The sequence below is a fragment of the Pteropus alecto genome, unplaced genomic scaffold (assembly GCF_000325575.1).
Source record: "Pteropus alecto unplaced genomic scaffold, ASM32557v1 scaffold71, whole genome shotgun sequence".
NCBI classification, from domain to species: domain Eukaryota; kingdom Metazoa; phylum Chordata; class Mammalia; order Chiroptera; family Pteropodidae; genus Pteropus; species Pteropus alecto.
In genome coordinates this window covers 9,149,128-9,167,610 of record NW_006433024.1, presented here as the reverse complement: position 1 = coordinate 9,167,610, position 18,483 = coordinate 9,149,128, and the positions used below count along the sequence as shown (strand labels likewise).

Genomic DNA, 18,483 nt, shown 5'->3' with positions numbered 1-18,483 from the left:
AGAAGTGACGAGAGGGTAGTCGCCACCCCGCCGAGCACCTTACCTGAATCTGGGTCTTTTCCTCCTCGGATTCCTTTCCGGAGCTGAGGGGCGAGCAGGTTGCCCACTTCGCTGTGGGAAGTGGACCTTCTCCTCTAGTCATAAATCAAACCCAGCCATCCTCGGGCCTCCTCCCTCATTAGAGATGTTTACTGGAGATTGTGTTTATTCGGCTGTCACAGCGAGAAAACGCAATGACATAATTACCTCTGACCAGAGTCGTCGCCCCGCGCCCAGGGCAAGCCAGGGACCTCCTCTGTCGCCTTCTCACTCCTGTGCCCTCCTTAATCCGAGGGAGTATGTGGTTGGCTGGTCTTTTTTTTTTTTTTTCCCACCCCCCCTCGGACTCTTTCATATAATTTGAATTATTGAATGAGCTACGATTCAAATTTCCCCAGGGCCTGGCGTTTGTTTGTTTGTTTGTTTGTTTATTTTAGAATTTGAAAGGAAATTGGAGGGAACCTAACGCCCCTCCAGGGCGGAAGGGGGCAGCGCGAGAGAAATGGAGGGAGAGTCCCTATCGCTTTGCAAACTTTCAGTCGGGCCGGGTCTGCGGTCCGCGGGGGCCAGACACCACCTGGCGCCCCAAGCCTGGCTTGAGCAGAGGGGAGCTGACCGGGAAGGATGGATGCCGATATTGGTGGTGTTATTTGTTGTTTTATTTTTTATTCTCTCTCCTCTTGGGAAGAATCTAAGGCTTCAGGGGCCCAGGCTGAGAATTCTTAAACTCTCCCTGGCCGAACTCGGCGAGTCAAACCCGCAGCTCCTCCCCCTGCCTCTCGCCCCGTGGCTGCCCCTGGGCATCGGTTTTCCCCGCTAGCCAGGTTTCTAAGTCACCATCTGTAAAGCAGAGTTAGGAAGTGATGAAAAGCGCCGAATTGTTCTCTAATTGAAAATTCTTTTTTTTTTTTTTTGGTGACCGCGCTGACAAATATCTGGGATCCTTGCTTTTGATCCCTCACTGCCGCCTCTGTTCTCCAATGGCTAATAAAACTCGCATTGAGCCCCTTAGTGCCTTGATTAACAGGCAGATTAACTCTTACTGGGGTGGGGAACAGCTTGTCCCAATCAATGTCATTTTAAGAGCCCGTCAGGATACGCTTAGCTCCGGTTCCCTGGCTGCTCCAGCGAACTAGCCATGACATTTGCTCCCTTCCTCTTCCCCAGCCTCAAATCCCCCAGCAAAGCCCCCAGTTCCCAGCCCGCGTGTAACCTGCTCCACTTCAGGACAAGTGCGGGACTCAGTTCCTGGCCTTTAAATTTTTAGAGAGGGAATCTCTAGGGAGAAGGGACTGAGGTGGCCTTGCCTTACTTTTCGTTGGAAGCTGAACTCTTGCCTCTTGAGGGCGGAGGTTACAGGAAAAGGAGAGATGGAGGACCGCCTTGGGTGACAAAATTGAAAGCAAACTTTGCTGGAAACCTAATTTGCAAAAATCGGAGAGTGCCACTGACTGCAAATGTCCTATATATCAGAAGTTTTAAACCTGGTCCCCATTTTGGACAACCGGCACGTAGAGTTCGGGAAGCAAAGTCTTGGGAGTCCGACCTGATGGGCTACAGGAATCTCTTGGCTGGGAAACACACTTGGACAATGGTTTTTAAAAAGTATTTGGGGGGAGGAATAGAGAAAGAGAGACGCTTGCCGCCTAATGCGAATGGAAGAGGACCGAACCCACTAATCATTTGGCAGGAGGCGAAGAAGGGTGAGGGCACAGCGGCTTTCCCCAGCCGAGCGTGGCCACAGCCTGGAGACGCCACCCTGCTGGCTCTCCTCGGCTTCCCGGCGCTCTGAGCTGTGCGACGCTGCGGGATGAACTGGAAACCTGCAGGTTGCTGGAGAAAGGAGTAAGGAGAAAGGCCTAGAGTGGAGGGGGCACCGTGAACTGGGCGACAGGGCTGGGCGCCTTTGCCTTTCGTGCTCGTTTGACCATTTTCGCCAGCTCTGCTCTCGAGTGAATCCACCTTCCCACGGCCAGCAAAGAATGAGCTGCTGGGAGCCCTGCACAGTGATGCAGGTGTCTGCGAAGGCTTTCCTCCTTCAAAGAAAAACTCATCTCCACCCTTCTCAGCGTGCCAGCACCGCGCCTCTACTTTGCGGTGGAAAGCGGCAGTTCAGAGGTGTTACAACACCAGTGGGAGATTCTTGGTTCCGAAACCGGAAGCCGAAAGCATCTCTCCCTCGAGCTGGGCACGTCCTTGCCTTGGCAGAGGCCGCCTCCGGACCGGAAACCTGGGTAGTGGGCATCAGCGAATGCCTGGGTCCTCTGAGGGTGATATGCTGCCTGATCTCACATTTACGAACCAATAGTGGCCAGAGGCTCCGGGCACTCTCCAGTGAGCGGCGAGCCCCTAACGTGACTCAGCGTGACAGACAGCCTCTCCTTACCGGGTGGGATGACCCAGGCCCCTGCCGGGCCAGGCTGAAGAATGGTCCTCCTTGGGCGCCAAGGGGCAGGGAGGGGTAGGGTAGGATGGGGGGCACTTAGGAAGAGGAGGAAAAAGGCAACACAGAAACCTCAGGCGCGATCCCCCCGCCTTCGCGGGCAGCGTATGGGCCTCGGTGGTATTGGAAGCCGCAATTAAAATGGCGACCTGTGAACTGTCTCAGTTTTGCTCACACCTCTGACCATGGGGCGCTGCACCTTTGTTCCAGCCGCCCTAGCCAGCCGTGCTGCCCCCAGAACAGGTATTTGGCAGAGGGTGCGAAGCAGAACAACACCCTCACCCTCTTTGAAACTAGCCCAGAAAGAACAGGAAATCTTGCTCTCCACCCCTCTCTCCTTAAACTTTGAAAACTCTGCCTCTCTGTGGGCCGAGTCCCCCCCACCCCCACAAAAAATATTGACACACTGAGAGCAGCCAAGTCTTTTTTGTTTCTTGTTGGTGCTGAGGGGTTTCCAAGAGTCCTTCTCCAAGCCCCCACCCCCACCCAATGACGTCAGTGGCATTCACTCCCTGCTTCTCGCCTCTTATGATTTTTTGTTGTTAAAACTTTTCTCTGAGGTGAGATAGGGATTGGGGTTGGGTGGGAGAAGGAGTCCATTCAAAGAGCCAGTGCCCAGGGGGGAAATAGCAACAAGATTACGGCTGCTTCTTTCCGAGGCAAAGCTTAAGAAGGTGCTAATCCATTCGGTCGCTAATTGAGAGGTTGTAAAAATGATATTCACCTCCAGTTCGGACAGTGTCTCTGGGCCTTTTCCCACCCCCTCGCTTATGCCCAGTGGACTTCAGTTCAAGCTTTTTTAATGCTTGTTTGAGAAGCAAAAAGGGAGAGAAAAAGAATGCAGACTCTCGTTGATCTGGGACCTGGGCCCGCTGTCCCACATCCCGGGATCGGGAAAGTCGCGGTCCTACGAAATCTCTCAGAGGAGGCCGCTGACCCCGGCTCCGGGCACCACCTGCTTCGCTTCTGGCCTGGATTGTCTCCTGGCGCTGAGTGCTTTTGGGCTGCGCGGGGTGTGCGACAGCAACCCTGGCTCGGACTGGAGAGGCCCTAGCTTTTCCCGAGCTCTGCCCAAGCTCCTTGGTCGCGTCATTACTGGGTCCGAGCTGGGGACGGCAGTGTGAGACCCACACTAAGCCCGGCGGCCCAAAGCAACCTGCAGTGTCTTCATGGCCCCAGTTTCCAAGGGTGGCTAACGCGCTGCCTCTCAGCGGTGAATTCAGGGTGCGCAGACTTTAGTGATGAGTTCTAACTTTCAGCACTTTTCTTAAGTCAAGATGAGTCAAGTGTGCCTGATGGTGGATTCTTTTCAGCCTCCCTGCCTGAGCTTTTCCAACCCCCTTCTTCGCTGGGTCCTGGGGTGTGTCCCTCCACCCCCAAAGTCCCTTTTCCACAGCCACCGCGTACAAGCTCCTCTAGAACTCGCGACTTCGCAAGACTAAGCAGCCGCTCCCTCCCCTGTCACCTTAACTGCGGGCGCCGAGGGGCGCCTTTGGAGTGTACTGAGGTGTGTCCTAATCGTCCGGCATTCAACAAATGGACTTTTGGTGTGTGGTCAGAAGAGAAAAGCCATTTACTTACTTTCCTCCCTGGTTTTCTGGCAACAGCTGATGAGGAGCTGCCTTCGTGGACTGAGCAGACCCAGGAGAAGGAATCGTGGTGTAGAGACACGCACACCATATACAGATAACTGGAGGCACACACCGACACACGCTGAAACAGCGACATCATGGACGAAGACACACACACACACACACACGCGCACACACACACACACACACACGCGTGCGCGCGCGCACACACACTCTCCCAGCATTGGTCATCTTCCTCCAGCCCAGGCCTTTGACACCTCCCTCCCCTCTCATCTCCCCCTGGAGTCCCCTCCTCTTGGGCGCCTGGAAAAGCTGCCGCACTTAGTCAACAAATGGCACGTGGGAGAAGTTGGTGAGTGTTTGGTGAGGACTCTTCAGGGCTTTTCACAAGAACCCTCTGTACACAAAGTAAGTGGCGTGTTTGCTCGGGCCTCTCCAGCCCGGCTGTGCCTCCGCTCCGCTGCGCACCGCGGCTTCCGAAAAGAGAAAGAACAGAAGAAAGGGCCGGCGGAGCGAGGGTGGGGGAATGGGCAGGCCCGGGAGGCCTGCACTGAGGAGGCGACTCGGTGTCGCCGAGATCCCAGCGCCGAGGCCTCCTCTCGGCCTAGGCTTCGCCCTGGACTGCGCCCGAGTGTTGCTGCCGGGACCCGGTGCCGCACACTCCCCTTTTCTCTTCCTCACAGTGGCCAGGTGGGCTAGGGTGCGGCCACTGTTCTCCGCGTCCCAGCGATCAGGCTGAGATAGGGAAGGGGCGGGAGGGGAGGGCGGGGGAGGAGGCGGCAACTCTGAGATGGAGTTGGCAAAAAAGGGCCGCGCAGAAACTTGCCCCCCATCCCACCCCCCATGAGTTGGGAGTCCCGCGCCCAGCTTAGGGAGGTGTGGGCGCGAACCCCCAGCCCAGAGGCCTAAATTCGACCCCTCAAGTTCGCGGCCACAGTGCGGGCCGCGCTGACTCCCGGAGCGCTCGGAGCCTAGAGATGTCGGCCAGCACCAGCTCCAGAGCCTGGGCGCGGGGGCCCAGCACCGGGGAGAGGAGCCGGGACCCACCAGCGGAGCCGAAAACAAGTGTATTCATATTCAAACAAACCGACCAATTGCACCAGGCGGGGAGAGGAAACATCCAATCGGCTGGCGCGAGGCCCCGGCGCTGCTTTGCATAAAGCAATATTTTGTGTGGGAGCGAGGGATGCATTTGCATGTTGCGGAGTGATTAGTGGGTTTGAAAAGCGAACCGTGGCTCGGCCTCATTTCCCGCTCTGGTTCAGGCGCAGGAGGAAGTGTTTTGCTGGAGGATGATGACAGAGGTCAGGCTTCGCTAATGGGCCAGTGAGGAGCGGTGGAGGCGAGGCCGGGCGCCGGCACACACACATTAACACACTTGAGCCATCACCAATCAGCATAGGTGTGCTGGCTGCAGCCACTTCTCTCACCCACACTCTTTATCTCTCACTCTCCAGCCGCTGACAGCCCATTTTATTGTCAATCTCTGTCTCCTTCCCAGGGATCTGAGAATTGCTCTCACAAACCAAACCAGCAGCATCTGTGGAGAAAACTCTCGCCAGCAACTCCTTTAAAACACCGTCATTTCAAACCGTTGTGGTCTTTAAGCAGCAACAACAGCCAAAAAACCCCAACCAAACAAAACTCTTGACAGGAGCTTTGACGAGAGAGGATGCCTCATAAAGGTGAGTCCGCTTCTTTCTTCTCGCTTCATTTTTATTGCAATATTCAGGCAGGTCTCCCCCATCCTCCCCCCTTCCTTCCTCCCCTCTCGCCGGTCCCCTCCCCCACTGCTACGCCGGGAGAGTTGGGCCGGAGAAGTTTCCAAGCAGGAGCCCAAACTTTGTACTTCCAGCGAAAGCCCGCGTCGGAGGGCGACGGCCGGCGAGCGGGAGCGGCGCAGGGCTCGGGGCTGGCGGCCGGCTCACTCCCAGCGCCAGCGCGGGCTGAGCTCGCGGGAAGAACTAAGGCTCCAGGCGCAGCAGAAGCCGCGGCCCCCGGCCCCAGCGTCGCCAAATGCTCCTGGCCGGCGGGAGAGGACGAAGAAGCTCTGCGGTGCCCCAGGCCCGGGAACGGCTGCAAGGACCAGCCTCCGGCGGCTGCTTTGTCCAGCCGAGGGCCCAGCGAGCGCGCAGAGAGCGGGCGCGCCGAGGAAGCGCCGAGAGAGCCGGCTCGCCGCGCTGCCGCCCGCTCGCCCGCCGTCTGGCTTTGTGCTGCTCTCCGCCGGGGCACAGAAGTCCGCGGGCACTCGAGCGCCGAGGGGCACCGCGCCCGCCGCCAGCCCTAGCAGAGTCCATCGGCAAAGGCAATCGCACGCTGGAGACAGAGAGAGAGAGCGAGTGAGCGGGATCCGGGGAGGAAGCCACCAGGCCGAAGCGGTCGAACGCGCGCTCCGAGGGAGCTCAGAGCCGAGCAGGAGGATTGTCAGCTTCCATCAAGCCCCCAGGCTATTGCCCCCAACTTGAGCGCAAAGCTCGGAACTTGAAAACTCTCTGCTTCCCAGTCTTCCCCCAACCTTCGCCCTCTCCCTGCGAAAGCTGGGCTCTTCCCTGTCCTTCAGTCCCCAGCGCTCGGTGGGTATTTTTCCTTGTCTTCCTCTGACAAAGCTGCACCCGGTGTTGCCGTTTCAAAAAGTTTGAAAGTGGAAAGGTGGATTGCTTTTTTTAAAAAAAATTTCAAGTCCCCTGTTTTTTTTTTTCTTTGTGAGGCTTAAAAAAAATCAATATGAAAGCATTGGCTTTCCCCGTCGTCTGATCACATCCTCTCCCAGCTAATTAGTCTGAGTAATTCGAGAGCTTTCCGATTGATTCTAAGACCCCAGGAGGAAAAGTGTCTTTTCAAAGTTCATAAAGTTGTTGCCTCTTTCCTTGTGTAGATTTTCTCAGTCTCCCTGCACCATAATAGCCCTGAATTTTAGCAAGTGTAATTGGGGGAAATGGAGTTGAATTTCAAGTGGAAATGCTTTCTTTTTTGAGTGCTAAAACCTGGTCCTCCAGTCTTGAGTGATTTCTAGAAAGTTTAAATACAAAGTGAATGTGGTATCCTTTTCTCTCAAACTCTACAAAGCTCCCTAAGCTTTTCTGGATGTTTAACTCGAACTTGGGAAGGTTAAGGAGGGGGTGGGAGCAGAAATGAAATAAAAAGCAAAGAGCTTGAAAGCCTGGCGAGTTTACCGGGGAGAAATAATAGATGTTGCCGTTGACATTACATTTTTTATAGCCGGTGACCTTTGCAAACGTCTGAAGGCAATTTGATTAGTTGTTATCTTATTTGGCCCTAGAAAGTAAAACTTTGTCATCTTAATTGCTAATTACTCTTTGGCTAGAGGCGGGGAAGGCCGAAAGTGAGCTCTCCCCTTCATCCCAGCTAAGGAGTTTGGGGTTGGATTTTGAGAATTAAGTAATTTAAAAAACAGTATTTGAAAGCCGAGGCTTGTGCAAGAGATGGGAGAGGCAGTGGCCCAGTGGCCTACTGGATCAAGGCTGTGGTGACTTCCAGGTGTCTGGAGACTCCTTCGTTCCTGGCATGGCTGTGTGACCTGGTCAGGGCTGCAGGAAGCCCCAGGCTGAGCTGGGGGGCTCTGGCTGCGGCTGAGGGGGACTAGCCTCTCTGCATGACTGCTTCCGGGTGTTGGTGTGCACGACAGAGGTCCTGGTTTGCTTTGCACTAAGTGTTAACAATTACTTAAGTAATTATATAGCATCTTAGCTGGGGGTGGGGGTGGGGTGGGAATGGAGCAGAATTGGAACTTGAAATGCTTCCACCTTCCCAGATGCTTCGAAAATTAGTCCTCTCTGGAATCAGCTACTGAATTTTTTTAACTGGCCTCAAGAATGGACCGGCCAGGATGTGGACATTCAGTTGTGCTCGAGTACAGAGTGGGTCAGAGAGAGGAGTTCAAGAAGTTTTACCCCTTCTAGGGGAATTCCGCTACCCCCCTTCCCCGCCTGCTACCACTTTGCAGTTTCAGAGTCCCACTTTGAGAAGGGACACATTCTGCTCGAAGTTGGGGTTTCTGCCTGGCTGGGGCAGGACTGTGGTCATGTGGACTAAGAGACAGGAAGGAGACCTTGGGAGCTAACCCAGCTAGGGGTAACTAGGTAGCCCTCTGCCATCTCCAATATTTTCTAGGCTGCATTCAGAAGCTGGGGAAAAGTCCTCCTCTTAAGTTTATTTTTTGTGGATTTAAGCTGCCTCCAAGCTAGTTAATAAATTAGACCATGGATGGCCTTGGAGAGAAAATATGTGCTGCTTGGAATTCCTTGCTTGCAGGCAAAATTAATAATCACAATAGGCAAAACTGGAAAAAGAATATTTTAGTTTTTAAAACAGAGAAAAACAATGCTATGACTATATAATTATTTTACCTTTTTTTTTTTTTTTTGCAAACCTCCTGAATAGTCTTTTTATTGTAATTCTCTCTCCCCAATTGAGCTCCCCACGGTGCTGTTGTATCTTTTTACTGCCCCTAACAACTCACACCAGTAACACGATTACCTCCAGATATTTATAACAAGAAATTACTTTCCTATTTTCTCTCCCCTCCCCCCAGAACCTTCTTCTTAGGGGAAGGCAGGGAGGGGGTGGTAGAAGGCGAGCCTTGAGGGACACGCACTAGGTCAGGACTTATAAAGCTAGAAGTGTCCTTCTGTTCCTTTTGTGGGTTGGTGGGTTGTTGGTACGTGTGGTTGGAATCTGTGTTGCTGGTTAGGGAGACTCGATTTTGCTCTTTGGGTTTGGGGAGAGCTGGAGAATAGAAGCCATTGTTCGCTGTCTGTAGGCTTTGTCGACCACGCTCACCCCCTCCTGTTCGTACTTTTTAAAGCAGTGAGGCGAGGTAGACAGTGTGTCACAGTACAGTAAAAGGGAGGAAGATCTAAACACCAAAAGAGAAGTTAATCACAAAAAGTGAGGTTTGCGGGGGGGAAAAGTTGGGCTCACCATATTCAAAGTCCCAGAAAGGCTGTGAGATGGGTAGAGTGGGGACCTGCCTGGGAAGCTTTGAAAGAGAGAGTGAAATTTAAGGGGTAACCAGAGAGTTGGGTTCTGGGTGCCCTGGGGCAGCTCAGGTGGTGAAATTCCTTAAGGAGGAAGAGCAGCTTTGCAGTCCTCATCAGCCCCGGTCTGCACCCGCAGGCACCCTGAAGTTCCGAGGTCCCCTTCCCCTCACCTCTAAACTTCAGATATTGGTCCTGGGCCTCTACTCTTTACCCCACCATTTCTCTTGTTCTCCCCTTTTCCTTTCCCTGGTTCTTGATATTTTTGCAAAATGGGACCCCTACTTTTGAGATTCTATAATTCTCTCAAGCCAGGCCAGAGCAGCCACTTCTAAAAGGTTGTGACTTCTGCGGGAGAGGCCGCTAAAGATGTGGGTGCAACTCTGGAACTTAGGGTTTTATGGCAGTTTGAGTCCTTTAAATAAGTATTTTTTTTGTTTTATTTGTTTGTTTTTCTGAGAGTGTGGCTCAGAGAGTCCATGGGCCTATGCTTTTCAGCCACAATTTGACATACCTTTCTCTCCTTCTGTTTTATCTTAGGGGGAAGACTTTAACTAGGGGTGCGCAGATGTGTGAGACCTTTTATTGTAAGAGTGGACAGACCTCCCAGATTTCAGGCAAGTTCTGTGGTGGCTTGAAAGCCGCTTTGGGCCCTAAAACCTTAGAGTCAGAATGCTTTTTCATTGTTGTTTGGATGGAAGAAAAAAGACAAAATTCAGTCATCCTTTCTCCTGATTAAAGGGTTAACTACTTAGGGATTTGGGGGAAACAGATTGGGAATATTAAAGTATTTTATTTGTAGATTTTGCATGCACTGGAGGGCAGAGCTGGATGACTCTCAGATCGCCCCAAGTGATTGAGTGGATCATCTCATAAAGAAGGGGCATTCTCCTTCCTGGCTCCAAGTCATCCTTTGATGGGGAGGTAGGCCTACCAGGTGCGGGCCCAGGATTAATGCCTGTATTCTTGCTAACAGAGCCCCATATTCAAGCCCAGTGGGATCCTGCGGTCCCCAGCCAGCACCAGCATGCAGAACAGTAAGTGCCTCTGGTCTTTCTCTGACCAGGCTGGGGAATGCGGGGACTGGCGAGTCAGGGGAGGGTGCAGAGGTTTGTGGCCTCCGAACTTGCCAGATCCCCCGGTGTGGGAAAAGCCTGGGGACCTGAGGCAGCTGTGCCCCTCTCTGCATCCAGCAACCCGAGAGGGGAGGGCATTTGCTCTGCTGTTCTGGCTCCTGGAAGAACAGGGTCTGGGCGGCTCAGAACCGCCTGCTTTAGTTTGCTAAGTTTAGGTAGAGAAACCCCATCCCCCCAAATCCTGTAACACACACCCCCTCCCCGCCCCTGCCCGGGCTCTGACCCCAGAGAGTGGGGCTGGGCTGAACAGGGAGGGGCGGAGGCTTCTTCTAGTTGCCAGAGAGGAGAAGGAGGCCCCTTTGGGCTTAGCCAAGACTGAACGTCTCTACCGGCCAGGCGGGGTGGGGGGTGCTCCCCTCCTCCAGGCACTCTCAGGGTAGCTCCTCCCCTCCCTACTCGGGTCGTGGGCCTAGAAGGCAAGGGCCCCAGCCTGCGGTGGGTGAAAATGGTAAATTAGAACCATGGGGCTGTTACAGGGCGCCGGCGAGAGCAGGTTTACTGGGCCTAGGAAGAGAATGGGGGGCCGAACCAAGGAGTTGGAAAAGCCGAGCCCTGATCGCTGCAACTGTATGGGTTCCGGTCGTTCCTCCCCCGCAATACCTTTGATTCCAGGGCTCCCGTGCTCCCTCGGCCCAGGCCCCTTGAGCCTCCGGTCCACCTTCCTGCCCAGTCCGTGCATATTGGTATGTGGCAGGGCTACTTTGGAGCCCAGGCCTGGGAGCTTGGAGGCCCAGTGAAACTTCGCCCGGTTTTTAGGTGCATAGTCTGGACGCGATTTAAGGGCTCAGCTGTAGTAGGAGTGCAGAAAGGCCTAAGTCTTCTAGCAATCTTCTCTTGCCAAACTGCAGACTTAGACTCCCTAGCGCCCGATGTATCTGTCCAGGAGGCGCCAGCCTCTTCCCGGTTCTTCCGAGGCTGGTAGGCACAAAGCTCTGGAGAGGGCGCAAAGATAGTGAGCTTTAAGACGGGTTAGTTGTGCTGAACCTGCCAGGCCTCAGGGCTTGGCCCGGGAGGTACTATTCTTGGTGAAGCGAAGACTTCTACCCACCCTTCTGGCTGCTGGGGTCTCCCCCTGCAGCTCAGGCTCCCCAGCCGCAGGCTTTCGGGCCGGCTTGGCTGGGGCGCTGGGGCGCGCAGCGCTGAGCGTTTGCCGCTGCGGCCTGGCTGGCGGGCCCTGAGGGGCGCGGGGTCGCAGGCCGGTCTGCAGGGCTTTGTGCCTCTCACTCCCGGGTGTGCGTGAGGTGCAGAGCATCCAAATTGACACCATATGTTTTCCTATTAGATGCTTCGTGGTAGAATTCTAGGCGCATAATCATCGCCGCTGGGCGAGAGCGCCAGCCGTCCCTAGGGAAGGGACACAATGATTGCGGCTTAACCTCTGAAGAGGAACTTAGAGCAGCGTTTCCTCGCTGCCATTTCGATGCTGGCTGGGGCAGACCTGGCCCTGGCTTTTCCTGGGCAAGGTTTCTGCAGAAGTGCCGGGCGCGTTATTTCATTGCAATGGGTGGGGAAAGAAGGAGGAAGGTCTAGGATTAAGGCGGCTTCACACGCCTTGGCATTCGTAGATTGGGAATTGAGGCCGTGCTTGAAGTTTGGAAAGTCTCGGTCTCTCTCTGGGACAGCCTTTCTCTTTCCCGGAAGGGTCACTTTGCACAAAGGGGAGGCTCCGTAGCTGGAGTGGCAGATGGGTCCTGCGAGGCAAAGAAGGCATTAAAGGGAATTGAGGAGAAAGCAGAAGCGTGGACTAGGCCTTGCTCTGTTGGAGAAGCAGTGTCCCTGTGATGTCCCTGCTCGCGCTGGGCCGGCCGGAGCTGAGATCCCCCAAACGCCTGTCACTTCTCATCCACTTGAGGCTCCGGGCCCCCCCTTCTCAGTGAGGGCCCCCTCCGCCCCAAGCCTTTGGCTACCCTGAAAACGCGACTCCCCTTGAAGGGGAAACGAGTGCAGTTCAATCTCGTCTGAGTGATCTACAAATAGGGACGGAAAGGGTCGTTTTATCACGGTCCCGTTTGTCGTGACGATGCAATTTCCCGGAGCGGAGCACTGTCACAAAGTGACAAGGCTGCCACAAGCGCCCCGACTGATCTTTTCAATTAGCCTTCCATGCATGATCCGGAGCGACTTCCGCCTATTTCCAGAAATTAAGCTCAAACTTGACGTGCAGCTAGTTTTATTTTAAAGACAAATGTCAGAGAGGCTCATCATATTTTCCCCCCTCTTCTATATTTGGAGCTTATTTATTGCTAAGAAGCTCAAGCTCCTGGAGTCAATTTATCAGAGGCTCCAAGGAGAAGAGAGGAGAGGAGAGAAGAGCGCTGAGCAGGGAGCCGCGTCTTCTCCTGGAAGGGCTGCTCTCTAGAGCCGGGGCTGCAGGTTGGAGATTTTTTAACAAAGTGGAAACTGGCAGTTCGCTGTATTTGTGAGCCTGTGATTTCTGGGGAGGGAGCTACAGAGAGGTGTTAACTACTTACTCCTTATTCTCTAAGATTAGACAACGGGGCGAGGTTGTGAGATCAGGTAAAGGAGGGATGGGGGACACTGTGGTGTGGTCTTTTCCTTCTCGCTTTTTGAGCTTTGCCAATATCTGTCCTTGGCTGTGGGGAGGGCCGAGATCAGCAGCGGAAGTAAAGCGAGCTGTGGCGGCTGCGGAGCAGACTCACAGCTCCAGCCCCACTGCGGCAGCCGGACTACTTCGTGGTTGGAGCATATCTGGGGCTCTGACCCTCACGCCCGCAGTGGAAGCGCTGAAACCTAGGTTGGGGTTCACTAGCCACAGATTTGCTGTTCTAGTGCTTCTCTCCTCCTTCCCCTTCTCTTCTACATATGCATTTTTAACCTCAGTGCTTGTGCGGTGCCTTCGCCAGAGTTTGGAGTGTGACAACAAACGTTTCTGGACTCGAGCGTGCACGAGAGCGCTGAAGGGCTCTGGGATTTGCTCTCACAGTTCCAACAATGCAGAGAGAGAGCTTGGAGAGTCAGTGTGGGTTCTGTAGAACCACGGTTTGCCATGACACTCAGGAGAGATCTTTGGGAGGGTATTTTTAGAGCCAACTGTTTGCACTTTGTCAGTTCAGCGGCTGGTTGGGGTGTTTATGAAGAAGGGCAGTCGGCTGGGGGCACTGCTGGGGTGATGGCAATAGCGAGGTACGTGTGTTCTTGCTCGTGGGCATGTGTCTACCTGTTTGGTGCTTCTGCAGTCCAGTGGGCAAGAGCACGGCTGTGTTTGGGGCTGGGCTGTCCGATGCCCCGCATGGCTGCGTGGTCCTGTTGTTTTTCGATCGATAGCAGGGACCTGATCACCGAGGTTGGCAAGGGTTGGCCGGGAGCTGAGGATGCACTGTGGTTGTTTTCTCCTCCTCCTCCTCTTTCTCTTTACTCCTTCTCCTCGCCTCGCCTCCCTTTCCTCAGGTCACAGCGGAGTGAATCAGCTCGGTGGTGTCTTTGTCAACGGGCGGCCACTGCCGGACTCTACCCGGCAGAAGATCGTAGAGCTAGCTCACAGCGGGGCCCGGCCGTGCGACATTTCCCGAATTCTGCAGGTGATCCTCCCGGCGCCGCCCCACTCGCCGCCCCCGCGGCCCTCCACTTTCAACGCCCTCTCTTCATTTCTTACTGTAAACGCTGCTAATTATGGACCCCCCACCCTCACCCACCCACCCACCCTTCCCAGTCCCCACCCCCCTCCCCTGTCTTCCCGCTTTCCCCTCTCCTTCCACCATCCTTCCCCATCTCTTTCAACGTGGGTCAGTCACATAAGATAACTCATCTGCTTAAGAAAAAAAAAATGTGTGTGAATTGAAACAAAACCTTTCTCCTTTCATTTGGTAAAAACCTTAATTGTGGTAACAGTCTGTGAACTATCTATATAAGCTGAGTTTTACAAAACCAGCATAATTTTCCCTTCTCTCTCATTCCATGCTTAACTCAGATTTCAAGAGATTTGTTTGCATTCTTCATCTTCATGAAGACTATCTATTGATTTTAAAAAGGCAAATGCTATTTATCTCCCTCCCTAAGCCACAGTTACTCCATTGGGTAAATTTTTAAAGGAAATATAAGTTAAAATTCAGTTTATTGTCCCCTTTTGCTTATTAAAACATAACACCGCTTTATGCAAGATCAGCACAAAAAAAATTAATCTGACTTCGTTTTGATGCATCTTCAGCCAATGTTTAAAAAAACAATTTTTTTAAAAAAACTTTTAAATTAGTTTTTTTTTTAGTTCAAACTGTTTGAAAGTATCATCATATTTGTAGTTTTTAGGGCTACAAATGTAATTTTTAAAAAAGCTCTCTACAGTAAGTTCTCATACCATTGAAGGTATATTTTTGTGTTATAGACCCATGCAGATGCAAAAGTCCAAGTGCTGGACAATCAAAACGTAAGCTTGTCATTGTTTAATGCATACTTAAACAATTTTATTTTTGTCTTGAAATTATTAATAATGTGGTTTTCTGTCCACTTCCCCTATGCAGGTGTCCAACGGATGTGTGAGTAAAATTCTGGGCAGGTATTACGAGACTGGCTCCATCAGACCCAGGGCAATCGGTGGTAGTAAGCCAAGAGTAGCGACTCCAGAAGTTGTAAGCAAAATAGCCCAGTATAAGCGGGAGTGCCCGTCCATCTTTGCTTGGGAAATCCGAGACAGATTACTGTCCGAGGGGGTCTGTACCAACGATAACATACCAAGTGTAAGTTCACTGAGCACGCCCCCTCCCCAAGTTCCATGCTGTCCTCTGTACCATACTTTCTTCACTTCCTCCTACTCTCCCCGCTCCTGCTGTCTTTATGTCTTTATCTCCTCCCTGCTTTATGTGCGTCTCCTGTATCTGGGACTGTTGAGAGGAGCATTCTGACCTTTTTTTGACTTTCTGGAAAATGGGAGTCAAGTGGGGGGAATTGTTCACCTTATTTGCATGCTGCAAAGTAGAGGGCAGAGGCACTCAGGGAAAGGGACTTGAATCAAAAAGGAAAATGAAAACGAAAACCAGATTCTAACTTCTTCCAAATCCGCTTGCCTGAACCTTCCTTCAGGTGGCAAACATCCATTTCTGCTGTAATATAAAACAAGTAAAGTGAAAAAAAGCTCTAAACCAAGTCTAAATATTTTTTTTTGGCAATCTTTTAACAAAGCAAAGCAGCCATGTGAGTTAGGTCACCAGAGACACTGAGCAATGGTGAATGACCACCTTCCCTTCTCTAATTCAGACCTAACCCAGTTTTCATGCTCAAAGTGCTGGCTGTCATTCTGTCCATGATGTCCCTGTAAATCCACCCGCTGTCCCAGGATGGCTGGGAGTTTTTAAAGATATGTTAAGAGTTTTTTAAGGGGGTGGGAGGGCTAAGAAGGGGACTTAATACAGGGCGACTCTGTCTTCAGCAGACACTACCATTTGGTTTGATTTTGGTTTGATTTGCAGGTGTCATCAATAAACAGAGTTCTTCGCAACCTGGCTAGCGAAAAGCAACAGATGGGCGCAGACGGCATGTATGATAAACTAAGGATGTTGAACGGGCAGACCGGAAGCTGGGGCACCCGCCCGGGTTGGTATCCGGGGACTTCGGTGCCAGGGCAACCTACCCAAGGTAAAAACCCAAGTATCCATCATCTAAACTCTCTGTATATGTAGCCAAGTCTATTCTCCCCCAACTTTTCCCTCTCTCTGCCTCTGTACTTAGAGAATGTAGTAGTGGGACTCTTCAAAGGCTTGGGATATATTGGCTTGCACTGTATGTAGATGATGTTTGTTCAACTATTTGGTTGGCCTGGAAGTGTAAGGGTTGTATATAACAGGAGTGGTATGAATGTGGCTGATGTGTGTGTGTGCGTTATGCAGGAGTGTGTGTGTGTATAAGAGCTAGCTGCGTGGTACCCTATTCAAATTTGCCATTAAAATGCACGGAGAGCCCCCTTGCTGTAGAAGTGTGACAAGTTAACACATTGACAGACTGCGAGGTAAACACAATTGTATCATTTTGCTTTTTTGCCATAATTGACAAATTATGCTACTATGAGTAGGGTGCATATGAGAGAAGGTGAGCAGAGAGATGCAGCACCCAGTAGATGTTGGGACACTGGAAGTGGTGGTGTCCCAACTGAAACAACCCCCCACCATCTCCACTCTTACCCCCTCCCCCTGCTGGACCCCCAGTTCTCACTCTCTGTGGGTGGTGACTGCTTAGAAGGGTGGAGTGAGGATACTGTGAGCCGGCTTGTGGGGTGCTGGGGCGAGGAGGAGAGATGGGATCTGGACCATCCCAGCATCCATGAGAAGGGATGGAGGAAGAGGAGCAGGTAAGGGTGGGATGGGGCGTGTTGGCTCTGCCCTCCCCAGTACACGGAGGTAGCTTGGTCAAGAATAGGAAACAGTTTACTCCGAAGATTAATCGGTATTTGTTGTCCTTTTGACAAGGAGATAATATGCGGGATAATGGGATGTGGCATCTCACTCCCTGGAGCACGATGAAGCCTGGGGGCCTCGGGTGGGGGGTGGCAGTGCAGGGGACGCTGATGGGGCTGCCCGCGCGTCCTTGCGCTCTCGGACCCGCTCCCGTGCCCCGCGCCTCCACGGAGCCGGGCTAGAGAAGGGAAAATCGGTAACAGTATGCGAAATATCTGGTACAAAGGATGCTTCTGTCACTCGCAAGAATTTGTTATGGGAACAATCCTGTCGCTCTGTAATTGCTCATTAGAGAACGTTTTGTTTCTCATTAAGGCGACATGAATAAGCGTCTAGTTGAAGGAGACAGCTGTAGAAATGTTCCACAAGAGACCTCTGGACACGATTCGGCACCAATTGCCAATTAGACATGTCAGTTTTAAGAGCAGAAAACAATATAGGACGGACACTGGGAAGATAGGGAGCAAAGCGCTCGCCCCGGGTTTCCCAGCGTGGCTGCTCGTCGGCAGAGGCCTCCTGACCCGCTGGGCCTGGGCTCCCCTGGGCGACCCCGCCCGCCTGCTCAGCCGCCCCAAACCGAGGCCTCCGGGGGCACTTTGGGTGAGCCAGAGAAGGTGCTGCCTCCAACCGGGCCACAGGCCTAGGGCCACTCCAGCCTCTGATGAGGAAGAGCGAGTGATAGGCTGAGTGTAGACCATCACACCCTCACCTACCCTTTGAAACTATAGGATTCCACATACACATCCTGGACACACCCAAGTGACACTGCACTTCCCACTCCCCAGCGCCCGCTCGCCAGCCCCAGCAATCTGAGACCGGGCTGACTCCTCCCCCCGTGGAGTCTAGCTGACTGGGTCCGAGAAGCCTTGAGGAGGGCATGGGGCACAGTGGCTGGGTCTGGGAGGGCTAAACCCTAAGCCTCCACGTCCTGGCTCTCTTGGTGCGAGGGCTCACAGTAGTAGCTTGGGGTCTGGAGCATGGACAACCCCCTCCTGCTTCCCGGAGCCCGGACAGAAGCCGAGGACTGCAGCTTTGCCAGCCTCACCGCTTCTTCCAGAGGCTGTGCGGGATCCGGCAGCTTTTCGTCCCAGGAGCGTGAGGGCGGGAGAGCCTAACTGCAAGGACCTGCTCGTGATGGTTGGGGCAGGAGGTGGCGCTCATTCAGGGGCTTTGAACTTTTCGGCCTCACCAACTGCCAGTCTCCACTCCGCCCGCGAAAAACCCCACTTCGATGCCTCGTCGCGGAGCATGGACCGCCGCCCCCACTGCGTGGCGAGCATGTGCGGTGCGCGCCCAGCGTGGAAGCCTCGCGTGGGCGCCGCGGGGTGCTGGTGGCGAGCTTTGGCTGACAGGTCCCGGGAATCCTCAGACCTTTTGGCGCTAAGAAGGCCACCCCCCCCACCCCCCCTCCCTCTCTAGCTGCCTTTCCCAGACCGGGAAGCTGTTTTGGGGATTTTAAAGAGTCCATTACTCCAAAAGCATAAGGCGAGGTTAGGTCTCAGAGGGAGACAAATATGGTTTCCATCTGATCAATGCCACACCGCAGTGAATAAAATCGTGACGACGTGGGCTGACAACAAGAGACAACTCTATCCGGCCCCAATTCTCCAGCGATTTGGTGGTTTTAGGGATCACGGAGACACTTTTTCTTATCTCCTCCCCTCCTCCCCAACCCCCCATAATACCCAGGCCCTCTATAGGATTTAGTCAGTCTCTTTTTCAACAGATGCTACAATGTTTTGATCCGCGCTCCCGAGCTGAAAAGGTGCCGCAACCGGGTTGCTATCTTTTCTTGCTTGTTTTCCGCCTCACTGATTAAGACACTAAGAAACTAAGGAATGATTTTATTTCCCAGCGCCCACCCCACCCCGCCCC

At 53.1% G+C, this 18,483-nt stretch overlaps 1 protein-coding gene across 10 annotated transcripts in view; it reads left to right on the top strand.

Annotated features, from left to right (window-relative positions):
• Positions 1–18,483, top strand: part of PAX6 (paired box 6) — a 28,182-nt gene that overhangs the window by 1,315 nt on the left and 8,384 nt on the right. Inside the window, exons 1-8 of one of the 10 annotated variants that reach the window (XM_015586318.2) lie at positions 5,259–5,378; positions 5,576–5,759; positions 9,612–9,688; positions 10,048–10,108; positions 13,616–13,746; positions 14,547–14,588; positions 14,683–14,898; positions 15,628–15,793. In XM_015586318.2, coding sequence (XP_015441804.1) covers positions 10,099–10,108; positions 13,616–13,746; positions 14,547–14,588; positions 14,683–14,898; positions 15,628–15,793 — 565 coding nt within the window. In that variant the 5' untranslated portion in view covers positions 5,259–5,378; positions 5,576–5,759; positions 9,612–9,688; positions 10,048–10,098. Of the gene's footprint in view, positions 1–5,258; positions 5,760–5,873; positions 6,648–9,611; positions 9,689–10,047; positions 10,109–13,615; positions 13,747–14,546; positions 14,589–14,682; positions 14,899–15,627; positions 15,794–18,483 lie in introns of those variants that run through there. The other 9 variants (XM_015586319.2, XM_015586321.2, XM_025044165.1 and 6 more) reach the window with 9 other exon arrangements.